Raw genomic sequence first — 27,408 nt, 5'->3', positions numbered from 1 at the left:
ACGGGTCAGGAAGCTCTTACATACACACTTATGTCCCAGTATCGCCTTTTAAAGCTGTTGTTTGGTTTTTCAAATGTAATCATAGATTGACCTCTCACATCTCTGGTGGCTGTTTGAAATCTGTTTATATCTCCCTGAAATCAAAAGACACCAAAAGACACCAAACCAACAGTTTTGTATTTCACAGCCCACTGTTTCCCACTTATATAAAGAATTCTTACTGACACCCTGTATCCAACTTTTGTTTAACCTTAAGGTGATGCTGTACATTTTTTGGGAAGGTCATCATCATGGTATTTTTTCCTGGATTTTTCCATGTCTTGGTATCAGCAAACTAACACCAATTCAGTTTTCAACCATGGTGCAAAAGTTGATTAAAAATTATTACTTAAATTTCTGTAAGGTACATATGAAATGTAGCACTAATATGTTTTCTTGAAAAGGCTTATTAAACTTTTGCAGGTGGTCTTTCCAACAACTGATGGTGTATGATTAAACACCTTATCAACTGGGAGAGTGTTTCAAGGGTTTTAACTTCCATAGGTTGTCACTGGCATGTGTGCAGTGTAGACAAGACACTACTAAACTATAATGATTATGTTTTATTTTCACTTTGTGGAGCCTTTTGTCAAATAAATGCAAGAGGCTAGATTTGGGTGTAGTCACACAGTTATTTTCTCTGTTGATGGTAAAAGCTGAAATCAAAGCTTTGCTTTGTCCTGGTATATTGGAATCTTCCAGTTTAACACCTCAGCCACGTACACTTCAAAAACTGCCTAGCCTCAAAAGGAGTACTGCTCCTTAACACTACAGAAAGAACCCTGAATCTTAGTGCCTGTTCATGGTACCATAATCACACCTATTATGGGTGTAGAGATATATTCAGCGAAAAGAGAGAACAAAACCAAGGAGACTGGGAGAAGGGAGTCTTGCTACTGTGCTCCTTGCAATGCACCGTGCTACCTAAGCTACACACAGTCCACATGCAAACAAGATTCAGCTACTGTCATTGTACATCCTGTTACTTTTTCTCCTTTGTTTGGGCCCTGTTCTGGGTAGGATCTCACAACTATGCAATGTTCTCTGAGTTTTACTCCACTGAAACTGGCAGTTGCCTAACTTTATCTGCAGCAAAGCTTTTGAAAAATCTCACTTTTTTCTATTCATATGTGGCATGAAATGAATAAGCAATGTCTATATGAAGGACTTCCAGATAAGTTATATTGAAGATCCATAACCAAGTCTTGTACACACTGTCAGGTGAAATTAGATTTGCTGTTTTGGTTTGTTTGGTTGTTTTTAGTGTCTTGTTTTTTTTTTCCTTTATGTTCAGTCAAAACTCTTGGCTGAACAACACTCATTAAATAATCCTTTGTCCTTGGCAGAAATTCTTCAAGATTTGAATATCTCTCTCTTTCACATAGACATCTTTGAAAGGTCATACTTAAATACAGATGGGCAAACTTTTCAATAAACAACACTTGCATCTTCCTCTTGCTAATAAAGCTATGCCCATATGATAAGCCTGTCATGGGGGAAAAAAAAAGAAGAAAAAAAGATCAGTTACAGACCTTGGCAACAAGGAAGAAAGTTGCACTATAAATTAAACAGTCTTCCCCATGCTTCAGTTTCTCTATTTGCCAGATTAAATAAGTATTTCTAGTTGACATCTGCTTCACTGAAGAATGAAGCAGCCTTGGTCTAATTTTCTGTGCCCTGAACTTTCAATCTCATCTATGTCTACATAAAAAGTAAAGATAAGATGCTAGCAATATGAAATGATAATGATGTGCATTCATATTGCTAAGATGCAAATAGCAACACTAGGTGCAAACTAGAGGCCTTAGAACTGGAGGAAGCATGCACAGAAGTTCAAGCAGTAACAAAGATAAACCCTCATTTGGAAGAGAGTAGAAAAAAAACAGTAGAAGTAGCATAATTTTCAAAGTAAAACTGTCAGAAGCAAATCTGGACTATGATTAATCATGAACATAAACACCTAAAATTCTTTTGCTGCCATGATTGTTTACTACTAATTAAGCAGATTTTTTTTTTCACACTCCATTTGCAGAAACATCTTCTGTTTGAAGTGCTGTAAAGATGTTGTGCTTGTCCAACACAGAAACAAACACTTGTAAATTTTCCTTTTAAACGATTCAACACTTTGATCAATGCTTTGTCCTGGGATATTGGAGTCTTCCAGTTTAACACCTTGGACACGTATACTTCAAAAACTGCCTAGCCTTTTATGATTTCAGGAAAACTGTCTTTTAGAGAGTTATCCAATTTCCTGAGAACTGGCCATATGAAACATTTGATGATCACTAATTTTGGCTCTTTACATTGTTGTCCTGTGTCACAATTGAGGCAACATATGAATAAAGCTGTGGAAAAGCCAGATTAAGCATGAGTATAGAGTATAGGATGAATATTGTTATTGCCTCTTGTTGCTGTGGCTCTTCACAAAACACCAAGGCAGATTTGGTGAATGGCAAAGGTGCCAAGCATGGTTTGTTAATAAACCTGCCAGAAAATGAAAAGGGAAGGATGTTTATACTGGAAGCAGGTCCAACTGCTGTCAGCAGAAAGCTCAAACTAGATAAATCACTTAGGGTGTAGATTTTCAAATTATAAAAATTCAGAAGTCATTATCATATGATTAAAATTAAAATGGCAGCTACTCCCCAAATTAGGTGTATCAGAAAGCTATCTCCTACATTAGCAGATACACAACCTTATCTGAGTGGAAAAGAGCCAAGGTAGTCTTGCAGTGCTAAGTCCACTGCAGGATGAACTGAGCAGTAGTGCAGAGTAAACAGCTGACATCAAAACTGACTCTCTGATTCTAGAGGTTTGCTTCTAGGGTTCACTCATGTCTTTTTGTACTCCTGTAATAGAGTACATCTTCAGACTTTCTTTTCAGACCAGTTTTATTTAATTAAGTCAAAGATCTTTCTAGGCCACAACTGGAAGAGATACTAGGGAATTATTCAGCAAAGATTAATTCCATGCTCTGGGATGGGAATGTGAAAAATTTATTCATAATAAAATAAGCTTGAAAAACATTGTTGTGAGAAAGAGAGTAAGCCGCGAACTCATACTGGCCCCCCAGAAAAGCATTAATGACTGAAAATTGTAAACCTAACAGGTAAATGTTAAAGGGGGGGGGGGGGGGGGGGGGGGGGGGCAGGGGGAGGAGTCTGGGAATTGACACTTTTTCTACTTTACCACAAATACAATAATTTTTGTTGTGCTTCCTTCTTTTATATACAATCCTAAGTACATATACACATCTCTAACATGTATCTCAAAATGTTTGGGCTAGGGTTGGCATTATTGCCTTTTATCCTGATAGGTGATGCACTCCACAGCTATGAAAGCTATGAGCTGCCCCATCTTGTCAACCATGGCTTGCCTTTACAGACAGGGAGAGGAAGCACGCAGTCTGACTCTGCTCTCCTGCAATAAGGCAAGTGCCCAGGAAGCAAATGACAGACTGCCTGCAGGCAGGGCTTGCCTGCGAGACCTCACCAATCTGCCCATGATGGCCCTGCTTGCCCCAGAAGGAAGAGGGCAAGCTGCGCACAACAGCCCCTCAGGCTGAGTCATGCCTGCAGGCCAGCCCTTGAGCACTGCTGCCAACCAGCAGCAACTATGGCAATGAAACAGGGCCCCAGTGAACAAACGCCAATGATATGTAGGCTTAAGGATTTACCTTACCACGGGTTACAAAATATGCTAATAAGTAAGAGCATAAACAAAATTCAGGATCATGAAGGCTACCAGAACATGCTCTTCTCCAGAGGGTGCACACAGGCACCTCAGTCCTGGACCCTTTACACAAAAGGGCTCAGCTCAGGAAAACAATGCCCTGATCCATGAGAACCTGGGACTGGCAAAATACTGACAATACTTCTTTGCAACTTCTTCCACTGCAGCTCACTCATCCTTTATGAATTTTCAAACAAATTATGAATATTGGGAAAAAAATGGTCCAGTGTAGTGAAGCAATAGTCCACCAGCACAAAATGTATCCCTCATTTCTCTCCCCATTCAACTCTACAGCTACGTGAAGACAGTAGCACAGTAAACAAGCTTCCTCCTCCTCAACACACTTCAAGTCATTCTTCCCACACACAGATGCCACTATCATGCATATTCCAAAGCCTCCATCTGGGCTTGACAACTGTACCTTCCTTTCTTCCAGCCAACAGAAATACATGTCCTACTCAAACAGGCACAATATCGCGCTGTTTATTTCAGAAAAGAAGCTGTTTCACAAGTAGGTCATGTGGATGGAAGCCCTCATGCCAATCCATATGTTCACTGTGTAGGTCAGCACTACCATACATTATTTTTTCCCTCTTTCTAGTTAGAAACTGTCTACAGGCAGCATGTGAGAATTCATGGTACTTGTCCAGGCTGCTGAACGACTGGCTCTTCCTGCTCACACAGGATTAACATCACAGTACACACTCAGTAGGGTCAACATTCACTTGTGCTGGTGTAAATACACCTCCTTCTGTCCAGAAATATGACAATAATCTCTATGGCTGTTGCACATTGAGAGTGCCCTGAAGTCAACATACAGAAGGGCCAGATCTCCAGCCTGGGACCTCCTCTTTTTCTCCTGAAGGTCAACTGTCCCTGCTGCAGCTCTCTCTCTTCATGCTGTTGCAGCAACCACCCACTTCTGCACCCATAGCAGCAGCCCATGATGTATCAAAATTTAAGTAGCTGTGTCCCTTCCTTTATCCCTCATCAACAGACTGGACTCATCGTTCTCTTCCTGTATTATCAAGTGAACCTTCTTACATCAACCACATAAACAAGTGCTCAGATGCTCTCCATCTCTTGTTCTGCAGCAGCTGGGTAGGCACAGGTTGAGGATACCATTTCTACACTGGGAAAGGGTGAGGCTAAGATAGGATAAGGCTCTTATCTCAGAGCGCAGAAGGTGGAGCCAAAACAGGAGCCAGCATAGAGTCAGGTTGCTCCTGCTCCACTGAGGCAAGTGCCTTCATTGACACCTAATGGTAATGTCCACACACTTCCCATCTCTTTGCAGACAGTAGTTGAGCATATGAATCACTGGGTTAGACAGGGCAGAATGGAAGTGGTGTTGGATCATATGGACAGCACTGCTTAAAGAGCCACTCTCAACTCCAGCCCTACCCCACTGTGTAAAACCCCCCAGAGGCTGAACAGGAGTAATGTATGGGCAGCCTCAGTCCCACAAATCACCTCCTGGACCACCTGAGATTAATGACATTTTAACACAAAGACTACACAACTAAAATAATACCTTAAGGATTTTAACAACTATATGCCCAGTCAGTTTCCTGCATGCTGAGTTTGCATTTTTGTGAACCATGTCTGTCTGCAGTGAGCTGGTGTTAGGTCTTAAGTGTTTTGAGATCTTGCAATACAATGTGCAATGACACTACAAAGCAGTTCTTAATAAGATACCTGCTACCAGGACTTATTAGTTTTGTCCCAAAGGAATCAGAAGATCTCTGTCTACATGTGCATTGCTTCTTTCTTGGAGAATGAAGGAGGTGGTACAAAACCAAGTATCCATAAAGAGAACAGCCAAGACTGGCTGTTTGGAATAGGCACTCTTCAGCTGTTCTTCTGGAAAGATCACCAAGGAGGAAAACTGGAAAGCACACTCCAGTGGAAAGATACATTCTGCCCAAAGTACTTATTCATTTTAGGTCATATGGAAAGGCATGTGGCCTAGATGTTCTGCCATTCTGCAGCCACCACCTGTCTTCTTACTTTAACAGCATTTCCAACAAACTGAGATATGGCCTTAATTTTCCTTCAGCTGATCACACAGGTTTTAAAATTTTTCTTTGATATTTGTCATAGTGCTTTGGAGGTCACCCAGGCATTTTAAGCAGACTGCTGGTACACTTAATCATTTCAGTAGCTTCCTGCAGTAAATCAGGAGACATTACATTAATAAAAGACGGGGCTGTTCCAGGTCTGATTCATAATACTGAATCCTCATCTACCTGGCTTAGAAAGAGTCCTTTAAAAAGGTCAGTTTACTTTATGGAATTCTGAATATCAAGGATACATCTTCTCTCACACAAGATACAAACACTCAAGGCCAGCACCCTGAAAGGTACAGAAGAGGGAGCAATATAGCTCCCCTGTAGTCCAGGAGGAAGTAGTTAGAGACCTGCTCAGCCATTTGGCTCCCAACAAGTCCATGGGACTGGATGGGATCCATCCTAGGGTGCTGAGAGAGCTGGCAGATGAGCTGGCCAAGCTGCTCCTCATCATTTTTCAACAGCCCTGACTCACTGGAGAAGCCCCAGAGGACTGGAAGCTGGCCAACATGATGCCCGCCCACAAAAAGGGCCAGATGGAGGAACCTGCAAACTACAGGCTTGTCAGCCTGACCTCAGTGCCAGGCAAGATCATGGAACAGGTCATCTTGAGTGCAATCACAGCACACCTGCAGGATGGCCAAGGGATCAGGCCCAGCCAACATGGGCTTAGGAAGGGCAGGTCTTGCCTCACCAACCTGATCTCCTTCTATGATCAGGTGACCTGTCTGGGGGATGTGGGGAAGGCTGTGGATGTAGTCTACCTGGACTTCAGCAAGGCCTTTGACACCATCCCCCACCGCAAACTCCTGGCCAAGCTGTCAGCCTGTGGCTTGGACAGCAGCACTCTGTGCTGGCTTAGGGACTGGCTGGAGGGCTGAGCCCAGAGAGTGGTGGTGAATGGTGCCACATCCAGCTGGCAGCCAGTCACTAGTGGTGTCCTCCAGGGATTAGTGTTGGGCTCAATCCTGTTCAATGTCTTTATTGATGATCTGGACAAGGGTATTGAGTCCATCATCAGTAAATTTGCAGATGACACTAAGCTGGGGGCAGGTGTTGATCTGTTGGAGGGTAGAAGAGCTCTGCAGAGGGACCTTGACAGGCTGGACAGATGGGCAGAGTCCAATGGCGTGAGATTTAACACATCTATGTGCTGGGTTCTACACACTGGCCACAGCAACTCCATGCAGTGCTACAGGCTGGGGACAGAGTGGCTGGAGAGCAGCCAAGTAGAAAGGGACCTGGGGGGTACTGGTTGAGAGTAGGCTAAACATGAGCTTGTAGTGTGCCCAGGTGGCCAAGAAGGCCAATGGCATCCTGGCCTGCACTAGGAATAGCGTGGCCAGCAGGAGCAGGGAAGTCATTCTGCCCCTGTACACTGCACTGGTTAGGCCACACCTTGAGTCCTGTGTCCAGTTCTGGGCCCCTCAGTTTAGGAAAGATGTTGACTTGCTGGAACGAGTCCAGAGAAGGGCAATGAAGTTGGTGAGGGGTTTGGAACACAAGCCCTATGAAGAGAGACTGAGGGAGGTAGGGTTGCTTAGCCTGGAGAAGAGGAGGCTCAGGGGAGGCCTTCTTGCTCTTTACAACTACCTGAAGGGAAGCTGTAGCCAGGTGGGGGTCAGTCTCTTCTCCCAAGCAACCAGCACCAGAACAAGAGGACACAGTCTCAAGCTGCACCAGGGGAGGTTTAAGCTGCTCCAAAGAAGTTCTTCACAGAAAGAGTGATTGCCATTGGAATGGGCTGCCCAGGGAGGTGGTGGAGTCACCACCACTGGAGGTGTTTAAGAAGAGACTGGATGAGGCACTTGGTGCTATGGTTTAGGTGGATTAGATGGTGTTGGGTGATAGGTTGTATTTTATGATCTCGAAGGTCTCTTCCAACCTGGTTAATTCTATTCTATTCACTCTGTGAGACAGGAGTGATTCAGAATGAGGACTCACATGTTAGCACTACAACCTAGCCAAAGAGATCTTGTCGGAAACTACACCGCTGAAATACAGGCACACCATGCAAATAAGCATCTAATAAAACACCTTTGTCTCTATCACTGCACTTCTTTGTCTGGTAAATATGTTTAAGTCACATTCATGGAGCACAGGACTCAAGAACGGCAAAATACCAGATCTAAGCAGGAAGACTAGCCAAAAGTGGAGTTTGCTTATACCATATTATTATTTGGTTACTTCTTCAAAACACTTATGAATCACTGAAATCAGTATGTACTTAGCATTAACAAAACCCCAACCAAACATAAAACCCATACACACCAAAAAACCCCCAAACCCCACATAACACCAAAAAAACCCCAGCAACCCAAACAACAAGAACAAAAGAACAACAAAAAAAACAACACACGACACCAAAAACAAACCCCCAAACAAATATAAAAGCCCCCAAACAAGAGAGATTTATTTTCTGGATTTGACTTGGTATCACACCTCCTCCTTTCATTTTTTATTACAAATTCAATTTTACTTTTACTATCTCACACAATACAGGTACAATTCATATGAAGTAAGGGCAACATTTATGAGCAAGTCGCAGCTTTCAGTACTTTGCTGCTCACTGATCTTGCCCTTGCCAAAGGAAAATAAAACAAGTTTTCCATTAATACAGCTGGCAAAGTATTTCTGAATAGCAATTTGTCACTGCAACAGCTGATTCCTTTGTAATGGAATTTTGTCCAAGCATTTTAATAAAGACAATCAAGTATTTTGTTTTCACTTGGTCAGTATAACTGCACTGAAGTCATTACTTTGAAATACTTTTATAATGTTGGGGTTTTTTTCCATCTGAAATTGTGAGATTGACTTTTTCTTCCCATCTGGAAGAAATTACAAATTTGTAATTTCTAAATTTACAGTCCCACCAGAAGTTACAGTGGAAAAATAAATAAATAAAAAAGTTCAGTACTTTGGGGGTCTTGTCTTGCAAGGTGCTGAAAACTCCTGCCTACTGGATATATATTCAGCTACTGGTTGGATGTGGAGGCATAGAGCCATAGCAGGCTTGTCTTTATCAGGCAGCCCCTAACAAGGATAAATATACTTTTGGGTAGGATTGCAAAGAAAGTTACCACTGTAAAATAAAGATTTCTCTCTTCCCCCACTTCTAAATTGTAACAGGTCTGTCTGCATGCACTCCCAATCCACCCACAGAAACAAGGAGTAAGTACTTATATATGTTCAGATGGAAGAAAAAAAAAGTAATCTGCTTCTGTTAATCACAGTAATAAACAACAAACTAAGCAATGTTTAAAAATGTTTTTGTTCATCTCACTGAATGTAGTATATGTTAAATAATGATTACTGTATGTTTTCTTATTAGGAAACAGAAAATACAAGGTAAATAATATCAATATTTTATTTAAAATGCATACATTACCAAAATAACCCCAAGGTAAGATGGAGAATGTCTGAGCAAGTACTGATTACTGATTCCATACACTATTTTGGTTTTTCAACTCACATATCAATTTCTGCAAGCACCTGCTTCTGAATTGGAAAATTTATAATAAAAAAGTGACAAGACTTCAGCATCAAAATAAACATGAGGATTGTGCTCCATTATGCTTAACACTTAGGGGAGTTTTTTCCTGTAACCAGGATGCTTAAAAACTTGAAAGCGAAACCAGAGAGCAAAGTGAAGATTCTTACATAAAGCCACAATTCCAATTCCAAAAGTAGTTTGTTTAAAGTGATTACCACACCAAAATCAAGCTTCTCTGATGGAAGACGCCTGATTCTTCACTGCTTTGCGTCTACACAGACTGCTTTAACAAGAGAAAGACCCTGAGGAGGTCTGGTATTTGGGAAAGGCAGGGCAAGGATGAATAAGACAGTGAATGAACTGGGAGCAAAGACAGCGAGTATGGGATAAGAAAAGCAGCATTAGACAGAAGAACACAGGCTTCCAGAAGAACAGTGGGTGTTCAATTGGTCTGGGATACTGAGCTGAAAGATCAAGGAGACTGTGCTGGGTAAGACCTAAGAAGGAATGCGGGAAGAGATAGTGCACAGGTGGGTGCCCATCAGGAAAAAAGGGTGGGAAATAGAGTGATGGCTCTATTTTCAGCAACCTGTAACTGAGGAGTCTGACTGGGTGATAAGGAGCATGAATGGACCAGGGCAAAGTGGAAGCACTTCCATTCACAACGCCAGCAGTGGATGAGTAGAATCATCCCTTGCACACGTTCAAAGACATTCATGTTTGGCTTCTGTGTTCAGATGCCACTCGTTCAAATGCCCAAAGTAACAAGAGGTCCCTCCAACCTTTCCTAAAACACATCCTCACAAAATATATCTTGCAACTTTAACTCATCCTTATAGTTAATAGGGAACAAACCAGCTTTGAATTAATTTGGCAATATAATTTTTCTAACTTCTGCCCCAAACCATGAGAATATATGACTGAATACTATAGAGTATAACCTCTGGAAAATCTGAGGAGTTGAGCTTCTGAAATTACACCGGCATTGAGTCAAAGAGATTTGAATACTAATCTTCTGTAATCGTATGTTAGTAATAGAAGCATCATTAGCTTCTTAATAGAGGAATATCCTTTTTAGTCATGAGACAGCTGACCCAAAAGCTTTCTTCTCACTTCAGTTAGCTGGAGTTCTTTGACATTCAGAACCTAATAGCATTTGGTACCTCAAACCACTGTAATCTTCTATCCATGGTTCATTAATTGATCACATATACTGATTTCAGTAGTAGCAGACCAATTTCCTCTCAGATGTGTACTGCATATGGAGAGACAGTAGAACACCGTGGCTTTTATGAACAGTTTGTTTTCAAATTATGGCAGCATAAGTAAATAACTCAGGTCAAACATGTAGACGAAGATCCATATCAACCTCCAAACACTCTAAATTCCTTCCAGCCTCCTCAATGTCCAGTTTAAAAGTACAGTGTTGTGCAGCAGATCCATACAGTAGAGGCTTCCTTTGTGATACGTGAATTCTAAGGACTCACTTCCTGGGACCTACAGGAATGTAGATAATTCTGTCTAATGCACACACAAATTCACAGTTCTTGGAACACAGCTATAACAAGTAAACTCAGGTCAGGAAAGTTTCCACACCATGGTGTTTTAATTTGTTTGTACGCTTAAGTGAACAACAAATGGGGACCTCTGCATCTGTCAGTGCATATGGCTTCTGAGGACAAAGTTTTGCAGCACCCTCCCTTAAGCAGAAGCACACTATACCAAATTAGGTGCAGGGAAGTGGTGCTGTGCCACCAAGTGTGTGAGATTTGTGTGTGGGGAGACTCTGGAGGTGTGTGGGAGGAAGAAATGAGGAGAGGACAAAGAAGAAGAGGGCATCTGAGGGAGCTAACACATGCTGGTTTAGCCAAGAAACACTAGCTGCTTCATAGCTCCACATCTTGTTTTGCCTCACTTTGTCCTTATACCCAACTGTCAAATTTCTAAATAACCAGTTTGCCACAACATGAAGCTGATCAGCATGGTGCACTCTCTCACTTACACAACCCCAGGTACAAAGTGCTGTCATCTATCGGATCTTCCTTTTCACTCCCAGCTTCTCTACTTTCGTCCTTTATAGAGTTGAGCCTGCATAAGCACTGGCCATAAACAACTTGGGTCAAGGGCCCTATTGCAGTGTTTCATGATCCCCCAGAGACAGCAGCCTGAATATTACCTCTATGAAATGATTCCACCACTTCAGCCACAAACTTGTTAAGCATCTCATAGAAAAATCATCCCTTCTGCATTGAGGCATTTCATCAATTTATACAGCAGCCTTTAAAGTTAGCAGTTTTTCTTCCTTTTGCATCTGATCAAGTACATCGAGGAACATATGCCACCTGTGCTCTGCATGTGGAACTCCCACTCCTACTGAATTCTAATAATACTAGCAAAAAAAATAAGTAACTATTTGTTACTTTTGTGCTGTCAAGACCAGAAGGCTTCAGGACACCTGATAAAATATATTCCAATAGAAGAAGAAAAAAAGTAAAAAAGTAAATTTACCCTCAGGTACACAAAGAACTAGGTTAAAAAAAACCCATATGAATAGAGACAGACAAAATCAAAGACAAACCAATCAATTCCTAACAGCAAAAGTGAAACTCTCTGCAAAATCTCTGCACAGCTAACTGAAACATTCAGAATTGTCCAGCAGGGGTAAGTGTACTTGTAGGGGTAAGACTGAACCTCTAACATTGTTCTTCTTTAACAGCAAAAACTCACTAGCCCTTACACTTTGGTTTACAAGTTAGCAAGGGATTCAGCATTCTGCTTTTCTGCACACTGTACTCTTATTTTTTTACCAGGACACCTAACATTCAGCTAGAAAAATTCCAGCATTACTCATTTTGTTTTAACCCTTTGAAACAAGTAACCTAACAGACAACTGCAGCACAATGGAAGTAATCATATAATTGGCACCCTTTGCCAAGTATTTGGAAATCCTACTATAAACAGGATGCTTGCAAGAGCAGTGGCAAACTACGATGTTCAGGGACTGCAACGAGAGACATTCAAATGTTGCCTTCAAACTCTCAAGGAAAAACTGCATGGACTTATTGAAGTTGCCAGGAACCTTCAGAAAACTGAAAATCAGTTACTGATTTTCTCCTAGCATTTCACATGATCTTAACATGTTTCCAAACAACAGAATCTCTCAGATTTGCAGCACAGTGTAAAATATCCTGAGCTAACTAGCAAAATGCTGATGAGAATCCTTTAAATGCATAAGCACAGTTCTAACTGGAAGAGTGACTTGGTCTTATGAAAACACACAAATTTTAACTTAGTTTCTTTCTCTTTGAAAAGCCTGGAAGTTTTACTTCAGCTTCCAAATTATTTAACTTTTTTGCTTCCGACTTTGGTTAACTTCTCCATCCACTAAAAAGTTAAAACACAGCTTTTCCAGTGGTAGCAGACTAACTATGTTGAATTGGAAAATCTTGCATCATACATTGGAAGAGTAATAGAACAAAGGCCATAGGGCTTTGAACACTAATAACAAATTCAGAGCATTTGGAAAACATAGTATGGGAAAAAAATTAATCAGTCAAATACATGCAGGCACATAAGGCAAAATCTGAAAAAGTTTTCATTAGAAGGAAGAAAGCTTTTCATATTCACCCATTCAAAGAGTGAACAAAGAGTCTGTGCTTCCCTTTGGCGTTCAAAATAGAATCATAGAACAGTTTGGGTTGGAAGGCACCTTTAAAGGTTATCTGTCCTGCAGTGAGAAGGGTCATCTTTACCTAGATCAGGTTGCTCAGCACCCCATACAATCTGATATCGATGTTTCCAGGGATGGGGCATCGACAACCTCTCAAGACAACCTGATTCAGTGTTTCATCATCCTCATTGTAAAAAAATTCTTCCCTGTGTCTAGTCATGATCTGTCTTCTGTTAGTTTAAAAGCATCATCCCTTGTCCTGTCACAACATGTACTGCTAAAAAGGCTGTCCTCATCCTTCTCATAGCCCCATTTTACGTACTGAAAGGCCATGATAAGGTCTCCCCAGAGCTTTCTCTTCTCCAGGCTAAACAACTCCAACTCTCTCAGCCTTTCTTAATAGGTGTTCCAGCCATCTGGAGGTCTCACCAGTGGCAGAATCACCTCCCTTGACCTGCAGGTCATTCTTTTGATGCAGCCCAGGATACAGTTGCCTTTCTGGGTTGTGAGCACACATTGTCTGCTCATGTCCAGTTTTTCATTCACTGGTACCAAGTCTTTGCAGAGCTGCTCTTAATTCTTCACTCCCCAACCTGTATTGGTAACAATCCAGCTGCAGGACCTTGCATTAGGCCTTGATGAACCTCATGAGGTTCCCACAGGACCACTTTCCAAGTTTGTCTGTGTCCCTCTGGATAGCACCCCATCCCTCTGGTACATCAGCTGTACTGCTTATCTTGATGTCATCTGTAAATTTGCCAAGGGTGCACTGGTTGTAGCACAGACCCCTGAAGGGACACCACTTGTCACCAATCTGCATCTGGAGGCATTCACTGCTACCCTCTGAATGTGACACTCCAACCAATTTCTCATCCAGTGAACAGTCCACCCACTAAACCCATATCTCTCTAATTTAAAGAGAAAGAAGTTGTACAGGAAAATAGATGACATTCATAGCTTTTCCCTTGTCCGCTGATTTAGTCACTCTATCAAAGAAGGCAATAATAATAATAATAATAATAATAATAATAACAACAACAACAACAACAAAACTATGCAACCAAGCACCCTGTCAAGTCTCTTCCTGAATACCTCCAGCGATGGTGACTCCACCACCTCCCTGGGCAGCTCTGTGTAGAACTTCTTCCTAACATCCAACCTGAACCTCCCCTGGTGCAGCCTGAGACTGTGTCCTCTTGTTCTGGTGCTGGCTGTCTGGGAGAAGAGACTAATATCTGCCTGTCTACAACCTCCCTTCAGGTAGCTGTAGAGAGCAATAAGGTCACCCCTGAGCCTCCTCCTCTCCAGGCTAAGCAACCCCAGCTCCCTAGGTCTCTCCTCATAGGGCTTGTGTTCCAAACCCCTCACCAGCTCAGAATCCCAATTTTGAATTCAGCATAGAATGCAAACACAGAACACTGGATTTGTGGTGCTTGTTTAATTGTTTAAAATATTTAATGATAGTGACATATAGAGATATATAAGATCATGTGAATTATCCTTACCACCCTGCTAAAATTGTAAAGGAAATAATTCAATTGCAATACAAAATAAATAGGATTTTTTTTTTCTTAAGAGAACAGAAAGACTACTAAACCAACTGCTTGAAGATGTTTTAACTGTTCTGGCAAAACTCTGCAGACTTTACACTGTTTTGGAATACAGCACTATTACTTATCACTTACATTCTCCAAGTTATAAAATAGTACTACTGGCGTTAGTCAAATTTATTGTCATAGTAGATGATCCCAATTTCTGTTCTCCTCCACTCTCCTTTTCCCTGCCAACCCTACTGCCAACACAAGTATGTAAAGACTGTTGTAAGTTTCCTAAAAATTCCCAAATCAAATGTTCAACATATTTAAGTTCAGCCATAAAATAAGGACAAGCTAATGCTATGTGAAAGTGGAACTCCTCAAGGTAGTACTTAAATTCAACTCAATTTGTGATAGTGCTACCAAAAGCCTATGGAAAACACTGTTCTATGAATAAGACACAGCAATGCTATTACATTTTTATTACTGCATTGATGGCATGATACCTAACTGTTTTGTTGACATGTTTACAGACTGAAAGCTCTAAACCACACATTCATTAAAAGGCTTCCTTATGAATATCGTTGTGTTTTCTCTCAATACATTAAGCACTATTAAGAAACCCCACCTTGTTATTCCTCAAAAAGCAAACCCCTTCTTTCTCAGTAAACAGGTAAGTGCTCTGTTGACTGTATTCTCTGTTATAATAAGAACACAGATATTTAGACACAGTGATGAATTACCTCTGGGAATAATACACAATACTATTTTACAGTTCCATAATCTTTTCACACAAAAGCCATAAAATACTGGGGTATCAGGTAAACTTTACAGATGATGAAAGCAGAAGTATAAATTAATTTTACTAAAGGAAATCTTGGAAAAGAGTTGCAGATATACTCCATAGAGTGTAGAATACTTTCACTTTGGTCCCATATTGTGGTAAGCTCAACCCATACAGCAATGAAACTTGCTCAGCTTCAGATACCACACCAATAGTAGAGTTTATTATTCCTTAGTTCTTTATATTCTGGTCTCTGACTTTTTCTGATCATTGTATCCCCTATCAGCATAACTAAATCCAAACCTGGCACAAACCACCTATACATTTTAGCCATGGTTTCAGATGCACTCTTTTTCTGTGTCTAGTAACTGCATCATATATTTTAATGTACTAAATAAGTAAATGACAAATCTACCAACTCCAGCTTCTAGTCCTACTGTTATCATATCCCTCTAAAACTTTCCAAAGACAAGAAATAAACTAAGTTCTGATGACTTACTTGAACTTAAACTAAACTTAAAGGCATTTTTCTGCAGAACAGATACAGATGTTCTAGCAAAAAAATGTGCTGGAAACAGAGCTCATACCTGTTTTTTTGCAGAACTCAATCTGCCAGACAATGTATAAAAGTTCATACACAGACATCCTGATATTGCTTTCAAGAGAATAACATAAGTATAAGGCCAGGAAGATTTATTTATGAACAAAATTTGTTCTTCTCTAGCTCTGGCTGCCCTGAATGAAGTTGTATGAATACCCACATTAACATTCAAAATAAAACCATTAATCATAAAACTCATAAAACATAACACTTGAGACTGCTTCCAAAAACCTCTCCTTGCTTTCTGTCTCTATGACTACCCTGTTCAGCCTATCTGAGAGACCTTAATATTTAAAAAAAAAAAAACCACCAACAACCAAGCAGTATTTCCTTAATGCATGCCTATATATGTGCAATATTCTCTTGCTTTACTATAACTTCTTTTAAGGAATAAATTTTTTACCGAAACCGCACAACCAACACTAGAAGCTATCCAGACCATTTCATTCCTTATTAAGGAGATGCGTACTTATTTTAACTCTAAGCTACTTTTCCAATAATCACACACAAACATAGAAAGTAGAACTGGTCTTCTTTCAGCACCCACAGGTACCACTTTACTCCAGAATAAAAATTCTATTTACCTTTGCCTCCTCTCACAACAAGAGTAAGTCAAGACAAACTGAAGGAAAAAACCTTAACTCCTTGCAATAGCAAAGATCCTGCTATTTTACACAAGTTGGCGCAACAGATCCCTCAACAAACATGTATTTAGAAAGGCATTCAGCTACTTCAAGTACTTAGAGAACTAAACAAAGAGTGGTACAAGTAGGGAAAATTTCCGAGACTTACATAGCCGATAGACCTGTTGCAAAGAATCATTTTGTACTGGCGTCTTTTTCACCCTAACTCAACAATGAATTGATGGGTTGTAGCACAAGACTGTGCACTCCTGCAGCAGTTCACTACCAAAGCACAAAATGTGAATCTGACAAAGGCAGGTATACATGAAAATTTAGGCACAAGTCTTGAAATATCCCATCTGAATCCAGTTCTTTGCTTTTTTCACAGGAACTTCATCGCTTGGTTTGTGTTGTGAGGCTAAATGAAAGCAACGCCTTTTAGTTTTAAGCTAGCTTGAATGTTCAGTTCAAAACTCTGATCTTCTGGGCCCCCTGACTGATCTTGGCTGTAATTGTTTTATCTCTTTGTACTTCAGTTTCCCATTCTATAAATCACACACACACACACAAAAAGAATAATTATTTCTTTTGTTATTTGGAATCCAAAGGTAATCTTTACAACCTTTTGAATGAAAGGTTGAGGATAAATATCTAACACCTCCAAATACCATCAAAATGACAATGGTTAAAAGAAGTCATCAGTTGTGCTTATTTTCTTTCTTAATTCAAGAACAGGATAGATTAAGCATGAATATTGGCATCCAAAAAAAATCTTACTTAGGTATGAACATCCAAAATATTATAGATGGACAGGGACTTTACAGTCTTTAGCTTTGCATTAAATAACTTCCTCATAACACTCAACTTTGGTAAAAAGTGTAAGGGCTGTCAGTCTACTGTTCAGATCAATGCATGGTTTGTGTTTCAAAGTCCAAACTACTAGTTTTGCCCTAATTAGATTTAAATTTGTATTACCTGCACATATCTGTAAAGGTTTTCATACAACACTTCTGCTAAGTTAGCTACCTAAATCTCCTCTACATTTATATAATGTTGAGACTTGGAAGGAATGTCCCTTTATAAATGGACAGATGTAAAAAAAATTCCAAACTACTTTTCAGATTCAAGCCATAAATTCACTTTTCTCAAAATACTGGTAGCAGTTTTTGGAAACAGAAAGAATTTCTACGTGCTTCTGTGATGTCAAAGATGAAATCTCTGCTTGTGGAGGTACAATCTGTAGCAAGAAAACGTCTGCCAAGACTCTGGCATTGATGATATTTTGTCTAGACAGCCTTTGAATGTGACTGACACAGGAACACTGCACATGGTTAGGGAAATTTAAACTTATGGAAGAGCTCAAGATTTAATTCAATCTACAGTATTCTGGAAAAGTGCCCAACATCCTCCAACCATACCTCCTGATACCCTCCTCGGGAATCTCGATTCTTCTTCCTTCAAGTCTCACAGTTGTCCCAGGAGACAGAAAGACAGCTTTTCTTAGATGAGATGCTACCATTTGGCCATAAGTAAATATTGTCCAAAAGTGGAGACATCTAGTCACTGATAAAGGCATTAGAGTCACTGAATTGCTTGTTATTTGGAAGGCTTGAAGACTGTATGAAACTTAGACTTGACTATGAGAAACACACGACAACTACTAGATAAAGGCCAGAAATTACTAGCTGCAGTTAATAACTGTTCTAGACATTTTAGAAAGCACCACATATTTACCTTGATCTTTTGGGCCATCATCAGGCCTGAAGATGCTTTTTTAAAATCACAGCAAAAGCACTAGTTACAGATGCAGATCCTCAGCCAGCAAATTTTTGGCACTTAACACAGAAATTCCCAGCTAAATGCAAAATACAGTAGGTCCTTTTTCTCTCAAAATAAAATATATAGACTTCAGCAAACTTTTGCTTAATCTTGATACAGCAATTTACACACTTGCCTTGCCAGGTTCATAGTGTTTGAGTTGGGTCTCCAAACTCACAAACTCAACTTACTGACTGGGTATGAAGCATATAGTAGCAATAGTAGCAATACTCGTGAATCTAAATGAGATTCTGAGAGAGGTCTTGTCACTGGGAAGCACTGTAGTATTTCCTGATTACATTGTGAATTCAAGGAAAAAAGAACCCAAAACATTTTTGATTCAGGCACTAGGTGTAAGTTTCTCCTCCTATCTCTCTTCTTCCTCCCACCCTCTCTCCTCCCTCCTGCAATAAGAGAACAGTACCGGAGGCAACAAGGTTGGGAATCTCAGAGCAAAACCAGCCCCTAGCCAGCAGCTGGTATTTTCCAGCATGGTCATCTCTGTTGCAGATATGGGCCCTTATGAAAACAACTGACATGAACTATCTTTTGCTTTGTAGGTTCGTTTATGGATTTGTAACCAAAACTAACTGGATTCAGAAGTTGTGTTACCCAGCATTTTCTGTGTCACTCTCACACACTTGCAGCTGTCGGGGATGGATTCCTCAGAAGGGCCAAAGGGAGCAAGACGTTTTCTATTTTGACAGCATAATGGAGCCAAATGCTGGGGGCAGCTGGTTCTGCTGTTTACTGTCAGCCATTAACGAAGGCGGAGGACAGCATCAGCACTGCAGTGACAGGGCGTCAGGTGCACCATCCCCGCATACACGCAGCAGCCCCTCGGCATTGTCTGTGTCTTTCTCGGTTCAAACCACCCGGCTCGGCTGCCGCGGTGTCCCGCTGGCCCTTTTCACGGCCGGCCCTGGAGTTACAACATGTCGCCGTCCCCGCTTTAAGGGCACCTCATGGCGCTGCCGTCGAGCAGGGCCGCCGCCTCCAGACCTCCCGCGCAGGGCCGCGGCCGTTCTACGGGCAGCCTGAGGGAGGGGGCAGGGCCACGGGTGCCGGGGACACTTACCAGGTCTATGAAGGTCAGAAATTTCCAGCTGCCTCCATAGGTCTGATGCGCGGGCATGTCAATGGCCTTGTAATTGCACAGGATGGAGCAATAGGACAGGAGGATAGCGGCACGCAGCACCTGGCAGGGCACCAGCGCCATGTTGCACACTGCGCCGGGGCGGCCTCGGCGGCGGTAGGCTTCGAGCCAGCTCGGGGTGCACTTCCGTGTGTGCGCCTCTGTGTGTGTGTGCGCGCGCGCGTGTGTGCGCCCGTGTGTGTATACGAGTGTGTGTGTGCGCGTGGCTGTGCGCACCCGTGCGGGCGGGATTCCGAGCGCCCCCGCGCCGCGTTCGACCCGGCCGGGGCGGAGCGGAGGGGCCGCGGTGTGCGGCGGCGGGGGCAGCGGCACCGGCACGGGCAACGGCACGACGCGGGCGGGGCTGCAGGGGGTGGTTGGCGGTGCCGGTGCCGATGCCGCTTGCAGCAGCCTGGCTGGCGGACTCTGGGCGCTCCCGAACCGCAGCTCTGAGGCCGGACCGAGCAGCTAGAGGCTGTTCACGGGGCAGCGGAGCGCAATACCATCGCCCGGCCACCCCCGACGCGCTGCTCCGGCGGCAGTGGCAGGTGCGGGGCCGGGGCTCGGGCGGCGCGGCCCAGCCAATGGGAGCCGGTGCCCCGGGAAGGCAGGACTGTGAGCAGGGGTAGTAAGTTATTGGTAGAAGCTGGCTGCCCGCATTTTCAGGCAAAAAGTGCAGCGCATCAGTAGTCACGAGTTTAATCCCGGTATCTTGAAACGCTGTCGCACGTATCTGCCGCCGTGGCAGCCCGGCCGCAGCATCCGACCCCGGCCGGGCGTGTTGGGGGGACGGCAGGAAGCAGACACCAGTTGACTACGGCAGGGTCAATGAGCGGCGGGTAGAGTGCCGGAGCAGGTGTCGGGCCGCCGGAGCAGATGTTAGGCCACTGAAGCAAGTGTTGGGCTTCTGCAGCCCCCCACAGGGGCCGCTGGAGTATGTGTCAGGCCACTGGAGCAGGTGTGAAGACACTGCAACCCAAAGGGGCCCAATGCGCTGGGAGGTCACTCGGTCCTGGAGGGAAGCAAACCAGATGCTGGGGCCTCTGGCCGGATGCTGAGTTCCATGCAGCTTGCCCACCGGGGAGAGCCTTAAAACAGACAACACTGGTATCGAGTGCACACTTGTGACGTTTGCAGATGACATCAAGATAAGCAGTGCAGTTGACACACCAGAGGGACAAAAGTATGGGATGCCATCCAGAGGGACTTAGGCGTCTAAGTTTGGAAAGTGGTCTTGTGTTACTCTCAAGAAGTTTGACAAGGACAATGGCAAGGTCCTGCACCTAGGCCGGGGCAGTCCTCAATGTCAATACAGGCTGAGGTGTGCGGAGATTAAGAGCAGCTCTGCAGAGAAGAACGTGAGGGTACTGGTGGATGAAGAACTGAATATGAGCAAACATGTCCTCACAGAACAGAAAGGCAACTGCATCCTGGGCTGCATCAAAAGAAGTGTGGCCAGCAGGTCAAGGGAGGTGATTCTGCCATTCTGGTGAGACCTCACCTGGAGTATTGTGTCCAACTTTGGAGTCCTCTGCACAAGAATGATACAGACTTGTTGGAACACGTCCAGAGGAGTGTCACATAAATGATTCGAGGGCTGGAACACCTATGCAGAAAGGCTGAGAGAGTTGGGGTTGTTTAGCCTGGAGAAGAGAAAGTGCCTGGGAGACCTTACAGTGGCCTTTCAGGGTGCTATAGGAAAGATGAGGACAGCCTTTTAAGCAGTGCATGTGGTGAAAGGACAAAGGATGATGGTTGTAAGCTAACAGAGGATAGACTAAGACTAGACGCAGGGAAGAATTTTTTTACAGCGATGGTGGTGAAACACTGAAACAGGTTGCCTTGAGAGGTTGTAGATGCCCCATCCCTGGAAATACGCTCAGTGCAAAGTAGTTGGACTAGGTTACTGTTAAAGGTGATTTCCAACCCAACCCAGTCGATGACTCTTATGATTTGTCCTTTTATGTGTGTTTCTGAGGCACTGACAAGTCCTTGGTGTTTCTATTCATCACACACACAATTGCTAGAGGTGCACTTTCTAGTACCTGCAAACACTGTAAAATGGGAACCTCATTATTCCTGGATGAAAGCATCAAGTGGAGTACCAGCATTATAAGGAATGACCATTTCTGTCAGCAGGAGGTTGATCACAAAAGAGATCCCTGATGCTAGGAGCAAATGAGGGGGGTCTTGTGCTTGGACTTCTACATCCTGAAAAGGGAAGAGTCTTGAAATGCTTGATTGCAGGGTAAGTATTAAATCGCTCCAAAATCTAGAAAAATTAGGTGTTTTTTTAAAGGAAACGTCTCCACTAGCAGTGACATCTGGGTTTGAATAGACAAACTATTTCAATAAACACCATCTCCATACATTTATCTTTTGAAATAAATATTTGAATAATATGATCCTCCATCATAGTTAAGCTACTGGAATGCAAAAAGTATCAGTAACTCTGCAATGTGTTCCCTGCTTTTATCCTGTCACATAGAGTCAAAGCCTCTTCATTTGGTATTCACTGTGCTCAAGTTCTGCAAAAATGAAGGGCTTTTAGGAGACTACATGCTAGCAGTTGTCCTAGATGCAATTAGCACAGTTTTAAAATCTCTGTTTATTCAGAGGAATTGTATGTCAGGCGTGGACAAAGACCCCTCTTTAGAACTACAGAGCATGAATTTTCCATCAGATCCTTTAGATTACCTTACAACCAGCTCACAGCCCCAGCAAGCACTGGGGGCAAGCGGACTTTCCTGGTGTTGGTGGCAGGTATTTTAGTTTTACAGGCTACAAAGCTTTGGTCTCATTGAAGCCTCCAGCTTCAGTGTAAGAGGTATCTGAGCGGAATGTGATGGTCTGCAATACAATGAGAGACCAGGCTAATATTAAACATTAGCAGTGTGACCCAATATGAGTGAATCTGTAAAGCAGCCACTGCTGAGGACCTGATGTCTGTACTGTATGCACCGTAGCAGGTTTCAATTCAGGATAGTTTTTCTCTGGACCTGTGGACTGAATATTCATTGGAGGCTGGAATGCATTAAGTGACCCCTAGAGCACATCTCTACATCTCTTCTTTTTGTTCCCTCTTTTTTTTTTCCCCACAAGGAGTCCAGCTTGCATTCTGAAGCTGTGTCATTATAAACTAGAGCACAGTATCAGTCCAGATAATTGAGAGATTTACTTCTAAAATAAAATCTTCACATGAGCTTTGGTGCTACTGCAGAGGCCACCTTCATGTGCAAGTCTTGCTGACCTTGAATTTCGTAGGCTCTTAAAAGCAAGTGGAGCTCCACAACATGACTGATACGTATCCATGCTCACCCTTGTGCCTCTTGCAGGCCTCTGACTGAAAGACTTTGGGGCTGTCTAAGCCTTCTGCCCTCTCTTCTCTTCTAACTGCACCTCCTCCTACATAGCACAGTAACTCACTCGTTGGGTCCCTGCTGTGTCGCTAATAAGGCACCACAGACATTAGCAGTCACTAAACATGATTCAATAGCCATAATTTCTCAGTTTGCCTTTTAGTCACATGTATTTAAACATGTGGGTTACAGCATTCTCAAAACTTTTTAAAAAGTGGAAAACTACTCTGGCTAAATGCTCTTCAGTTCTGCTTTCCATGCTTCCATTGAAAATCTCAGCAAAGCTCAGAGAAAATCTTGACCTTATACAAAGGGAAACTTTTCACTCAGTTTGTAAGCCAAGGTGAAAGCCTAAATGAAGCAGAATGAATAAGTATTCTTGTTCCCTGTTTGGTTTTTTTTCCACTTCCAGTCAAGAAAATCTCAAGGCAGGCTAACTCACATGTTTGGCTCAGCCCAGTGTCTTCCTGATGAAAGACTCTTCTTTATTACACATTTCTAGATATTTAAAAGGAAGTGTAACTCCTTTTTGGTTGGTTCTTTGTGCCTGTGTCCTTTCTGAAGAAGGATCTGATGAATCTCTGTACAGTATTATAGTAAGGGCTAATTAGATTGTAGGTTGCCATTAACCTTTGTGTGCTACTGTGGACTGTACTCCCTGTCTATTGAGAGACAAGCACCAAAGTCTTTTGTGACTGGATGAAATGGTTTTGCAGTGGATTTTATTTTCCTCTGAATTTGGTGCTTTTTTTTTTCAGCAAAGAAAAAATGAGAAGTTTACTAATTTTCCCTTTATTTTGCTAAATGACTCCCAACTTTTTGATACTTTGTAAAATATTTACCTCTCAGGTTTTTGATTAAACACATAAATCATAGTAAGGTAGAATATAAACATGTAAAATATGATATTAATTACAGCCTGTGATTTTTCAGATCCTGATGTTTACAAATTTGTTTACATGTAAACTGTGAAAAGTCTCAACTGAATTTTCCTAAGTCACATACTCTATGTTTATTTGAAAGTGGGAGGGTGACGTGGGACACATTTGTCATTCAGTAGAGATGAGAAATGACTTTAGAAAGGAGAGTGTCCAGAGCACTGGTGTGTCTGGGTGGGAGATGCGGTGGTGTTAGGTCACAGGCTGGACTTGATGATCTCAGAGGTCTATTCTTTCCTCAATAATTCTGTGATTCTGAGAGATGGTAATAAATGCTCTCTACTACAGCAAAGGGAAGCAAAACAACTACAAATCTGTCAGGAAACTAAATGGGGGGAAAACAAAATAAATTACAAGGTGAGTTTCCCATCCAATTGTTAATATAAAATGAGTAGCACGATGGTTTTGCCACTTGCCATTTTGGCATAATAAAGTGCAACATCTTGGAGTCCAAGTTTTAATCTTTGCTGTGCAGGCTGGCAGATGAGAATGCTAAGGAATTTTTTGGTGGCGCTTTTTATTGTTGTTTGTTTGTGGGTTTGGGTTTGTTTTGGTATCCACATATCAGAGGAGGATTCAACTAGCTGTCAGCTCGTGGCTTGGACCGCAACACTCTGTGCTGGGTTAGGAACTGGCTGGAGGGCTGAGCCCAGAGAGGGGTGGTGAATGGTGCCACATCCAGCTGGCAGCCAGTCACCAGTGGTGTCCCCCAGGGATCAGTGCTGGGCCCCATCCTCTTTAACATCTTCATTGGTGATCTGGATGAGGGGATTGAGTCAGTCATCAGCAAATTTGCAGATGACACCAAGTTAGGAGCAGATGTTAGTCAGTTAGAGGGTTGAAGGGCTCTGCAGAGGGACCTCGACCAACTGGACATAAGGGCAGAGTACAACGTGATGTCATTCAACAGGTCCAAGTGCCGAGTGCTGCACTTTGGCCACGGCAATCCCATGCAGAGCTACAGGCTGGGGTCAGAGTGGCTGGAGAGCTGCCAAACAGAGAGGGACCTGGGGGTGCTGATTGACAGATGCCTAAACATGAGCCAGCAGTGTGCCCAGGTGGCCAAGAGGGCCAATGGCATCCTGGCCTGCATTAGGAATAGTGTGGCCAGCAGGAGCAGGGAAGTCATTGTGCCCCTGTACTCTGCATTGGTTAGGCCACACCTTGAGTACTGTGTCCAGTTCTGGGCCCCTCAGTTTAAGAAGGACATCAAAACACTTGAACGTGTCCAGAGAAGGGCAACAAGGCTGGTGAGAGGCCTTGAACACAAGCCCTATGAGGAGAGGCTGAGGGAGCTGAGATTGTTTAGCCTGGAGAAGAGGAGGCTCAGAGGAGACTTTATTGCTCTCTACAACTACCTGAAAGGTGGTTGTAGCCAGGAAGGGGTTGGTCTCTTCTCCCAGGCAACCAGCAGCAGAACAAGAGGACACAGTCTCAAGCTGTGACAGGGGAAGTTTAGGCTGGAGGTAAGGAGAAAGTTCTTCACTGAGAGAGTCGTTCGTCATTGGAATGTGCTGCCCAGGGAGGTGGTAGAGTCACTATCATTGGAGGTGTTCAAGAGGGGATTGGACTTGGCACTTGGTGCCATGGTCTAGTCATGAGGTCTGTGGTGACAGGTTGGACTCGATGATCCTCGAGGTCTCTTCCAACCTTAGTTATACTGTGATACTGTAACTAGATAGATGATTTCAAGAGGTCACTTCCAACCTCTGTGATGCTGTAGTGTAAATGGAGGTGTATATATGACTAGCACATAACTCACCAAGTCTGCCTCAGCTTTCTAGACTATCTTGTTGAAATCAGCTATCTAGTGGCTTACATCCCTTGAGAGCATCACCATGCCACCACCGCTGAAGACCTGGGCAAAGGGGTTGGAGGTGGGATGAGACACAAGGAGTGATGCACATGCCCCAAGTCACTCCTGTAGCATTGCCTGCATCAAAGAGTTATATAATTGTTCATTTGTGCTGGAGACTTAGTATGTCTAAAATTTGAATTGGAACAAATCTCTTCCCCCACATTGCCAATTAAAGTTGTAAAATTATTTATCTCCACCCTATTGCTACCCCAAATTCTCATCCATATGGCTGGGCTAGTAACACTTCCTGTCTTGTGTCCTGACTGAAAGTTCATCTCAGCAAGAGCTATTTCTTCATTGATTTTAAGATTACTAGCATGTACTTACACATCACCCAGGTACAGCTCAGACTGCTGAGAAAACCTGAAATATTAAAAAATACAGTATTTTCTATTGTGAATGGATGAATAATTTTCTGGTTCAGCTGCAGTAAGGTTTAACTGATCAAGGGAGAGCAGTAATAGACATCTAATACAGCAGCAGCTCAGGCCATAGCAGAAGCAGCACTGGCTAGCAAGGGTAATACCAACCAAATAAGCACCTCAGAAGTTTTGGCCAAACTTGTAAACTAGATTGGATTTGATGACTTTGCAGAAGCTTGTATTGCATTTGGGCTGCCAAACAAACCTGGAGGTGCCTGCTGTCATCTGCTCGGCCCCCTACAAGATCTGCTGCTTGTTGCCAAATCCTCCTCTTTGGTAGGAGTGACTCTCAGAGAAACACCATTCCTATGGCTTTTTAATATCTGCCAGACATTACAGCAGTAACCAGGGTCTCTCTGTCATTATCAGGGAGCAGCTGTTCTATCTAATTTTTTATTCTAGTGCTGATCCTGAAAATGTCTTTTACACCACTTGTAGAAACAATGTAATTTTCAGTAGGTATCTTTGCCTTTGGTACAGTCTGCTGCTGAAGGCTCACATTTCTCTGGGCTAAGAATGGCAGGGGCTCTCTAGCATACTGTGATGCTATTGCATTGCAGATGGTTCCATAGAATGGTTTTCCTGGATACTGATGCTTGGGTTTTTTTGGTGTGTGTTTTTTTGGTTTGTTGTTGGGTTTGGTGGTTTTGGTGGGTTGTTTGTTTGTTTGTTTGTTTTTCTTGATTGGGTATTGTCCCTCCACTTACCAGAAATGTTTGGACAAAGCTGATCCACATGAACATGAACAAGAAATCTTCAGGCAAGGTATCTTCATGGCTTAAATTCCTTCCTTCTTCACTCCTTTGCACTCTTGCAGCCTCCTTTCAAATCTTGTTCTTAGACACATGAAGTCATGGTGTACAGAAATAGAAAACTATTCCTCTAATTTCCTCACTTATTAATCTGCCATGTGTCTGTATTTCCATAACTAAAAACCTCCTCTTTGATGGGCTTGAAAGAAAAAAATAATCCACAATAAACAGCTGAAAATATAGGTGCAAAATGAAATAAATACACATTGTGATGTGACAGAAAAACTGAATTGCAAACTGGGCTTTGGGAAACTACCATGAATAGCTTTCTCTACTGTTTGTTCAGCTTTGTATATTTTTATAGTCTGATGATCATTTGAGATTAATTGCAGAGGATAGAATGATAACATGCTTTAAAGGAGAAAAGTAAGGGAGAAGCAGGAGGTCTAGACCAACATTCAGAAAGAAACCCCATTGTAAACTATTGAGTATTTGAGCTCTTAAGTCAGTCTCCACAAATGCATGTGTGAATAAATGAACACAGTGAAATTATTTTGGCCTTTCTCACAACCACCTCTTT

At 42.5% G+C, this 27,408-nt stretch overlaps 1 protein-coding gene across 1 annotated transcript in view; it reads right to left on the bottom strand.

Moving 5' to 3' along the window:
- The window catches only part of AIG1 (androgen induced 1), a 129,714-nt gene extending 109,957 nt beyond the window's left edge, over positions 1-19,757 (bottom strand). Inside the window, exon 1 of the mRNA XM_068150895.1 lies at positions 19,443-19,757. Within this exon, the coding sequence (XP_068006996.1) occupies positions 19,443-19,583 (141 nt within the window). The 5' untranslated portion in view covers positions 19,584-19,757. The remainder of the gene's footprint in view (positions 1-19,442) is intronic.
- Positions 19,758-27,408: the final 7,651 nt, after the last annotated feature.

The sequence above is a fragment of the Melanerpes formicivorus genome, unplaced genomic scaffold (genome assembly GCF_026170545.1).
Source record: "Melanerpes formicivorus ecotype bairdi unplaced genomic scaffold, bMelFor1.0.p_v2 SCAF_2, whole genome shotgun sequence".
NCBI classification, from domain to species: domain Eukaryota; kingdom Metazoa; phylum Chordata; class Aves; order Piciformes; family Picidae; genus Melanerpes; species Melanerpes formicivorus.
Note: the sequence above shows the minus strand (reverse complement) of the source record. Positions and strands in the feature narration are given on the sequence as shown.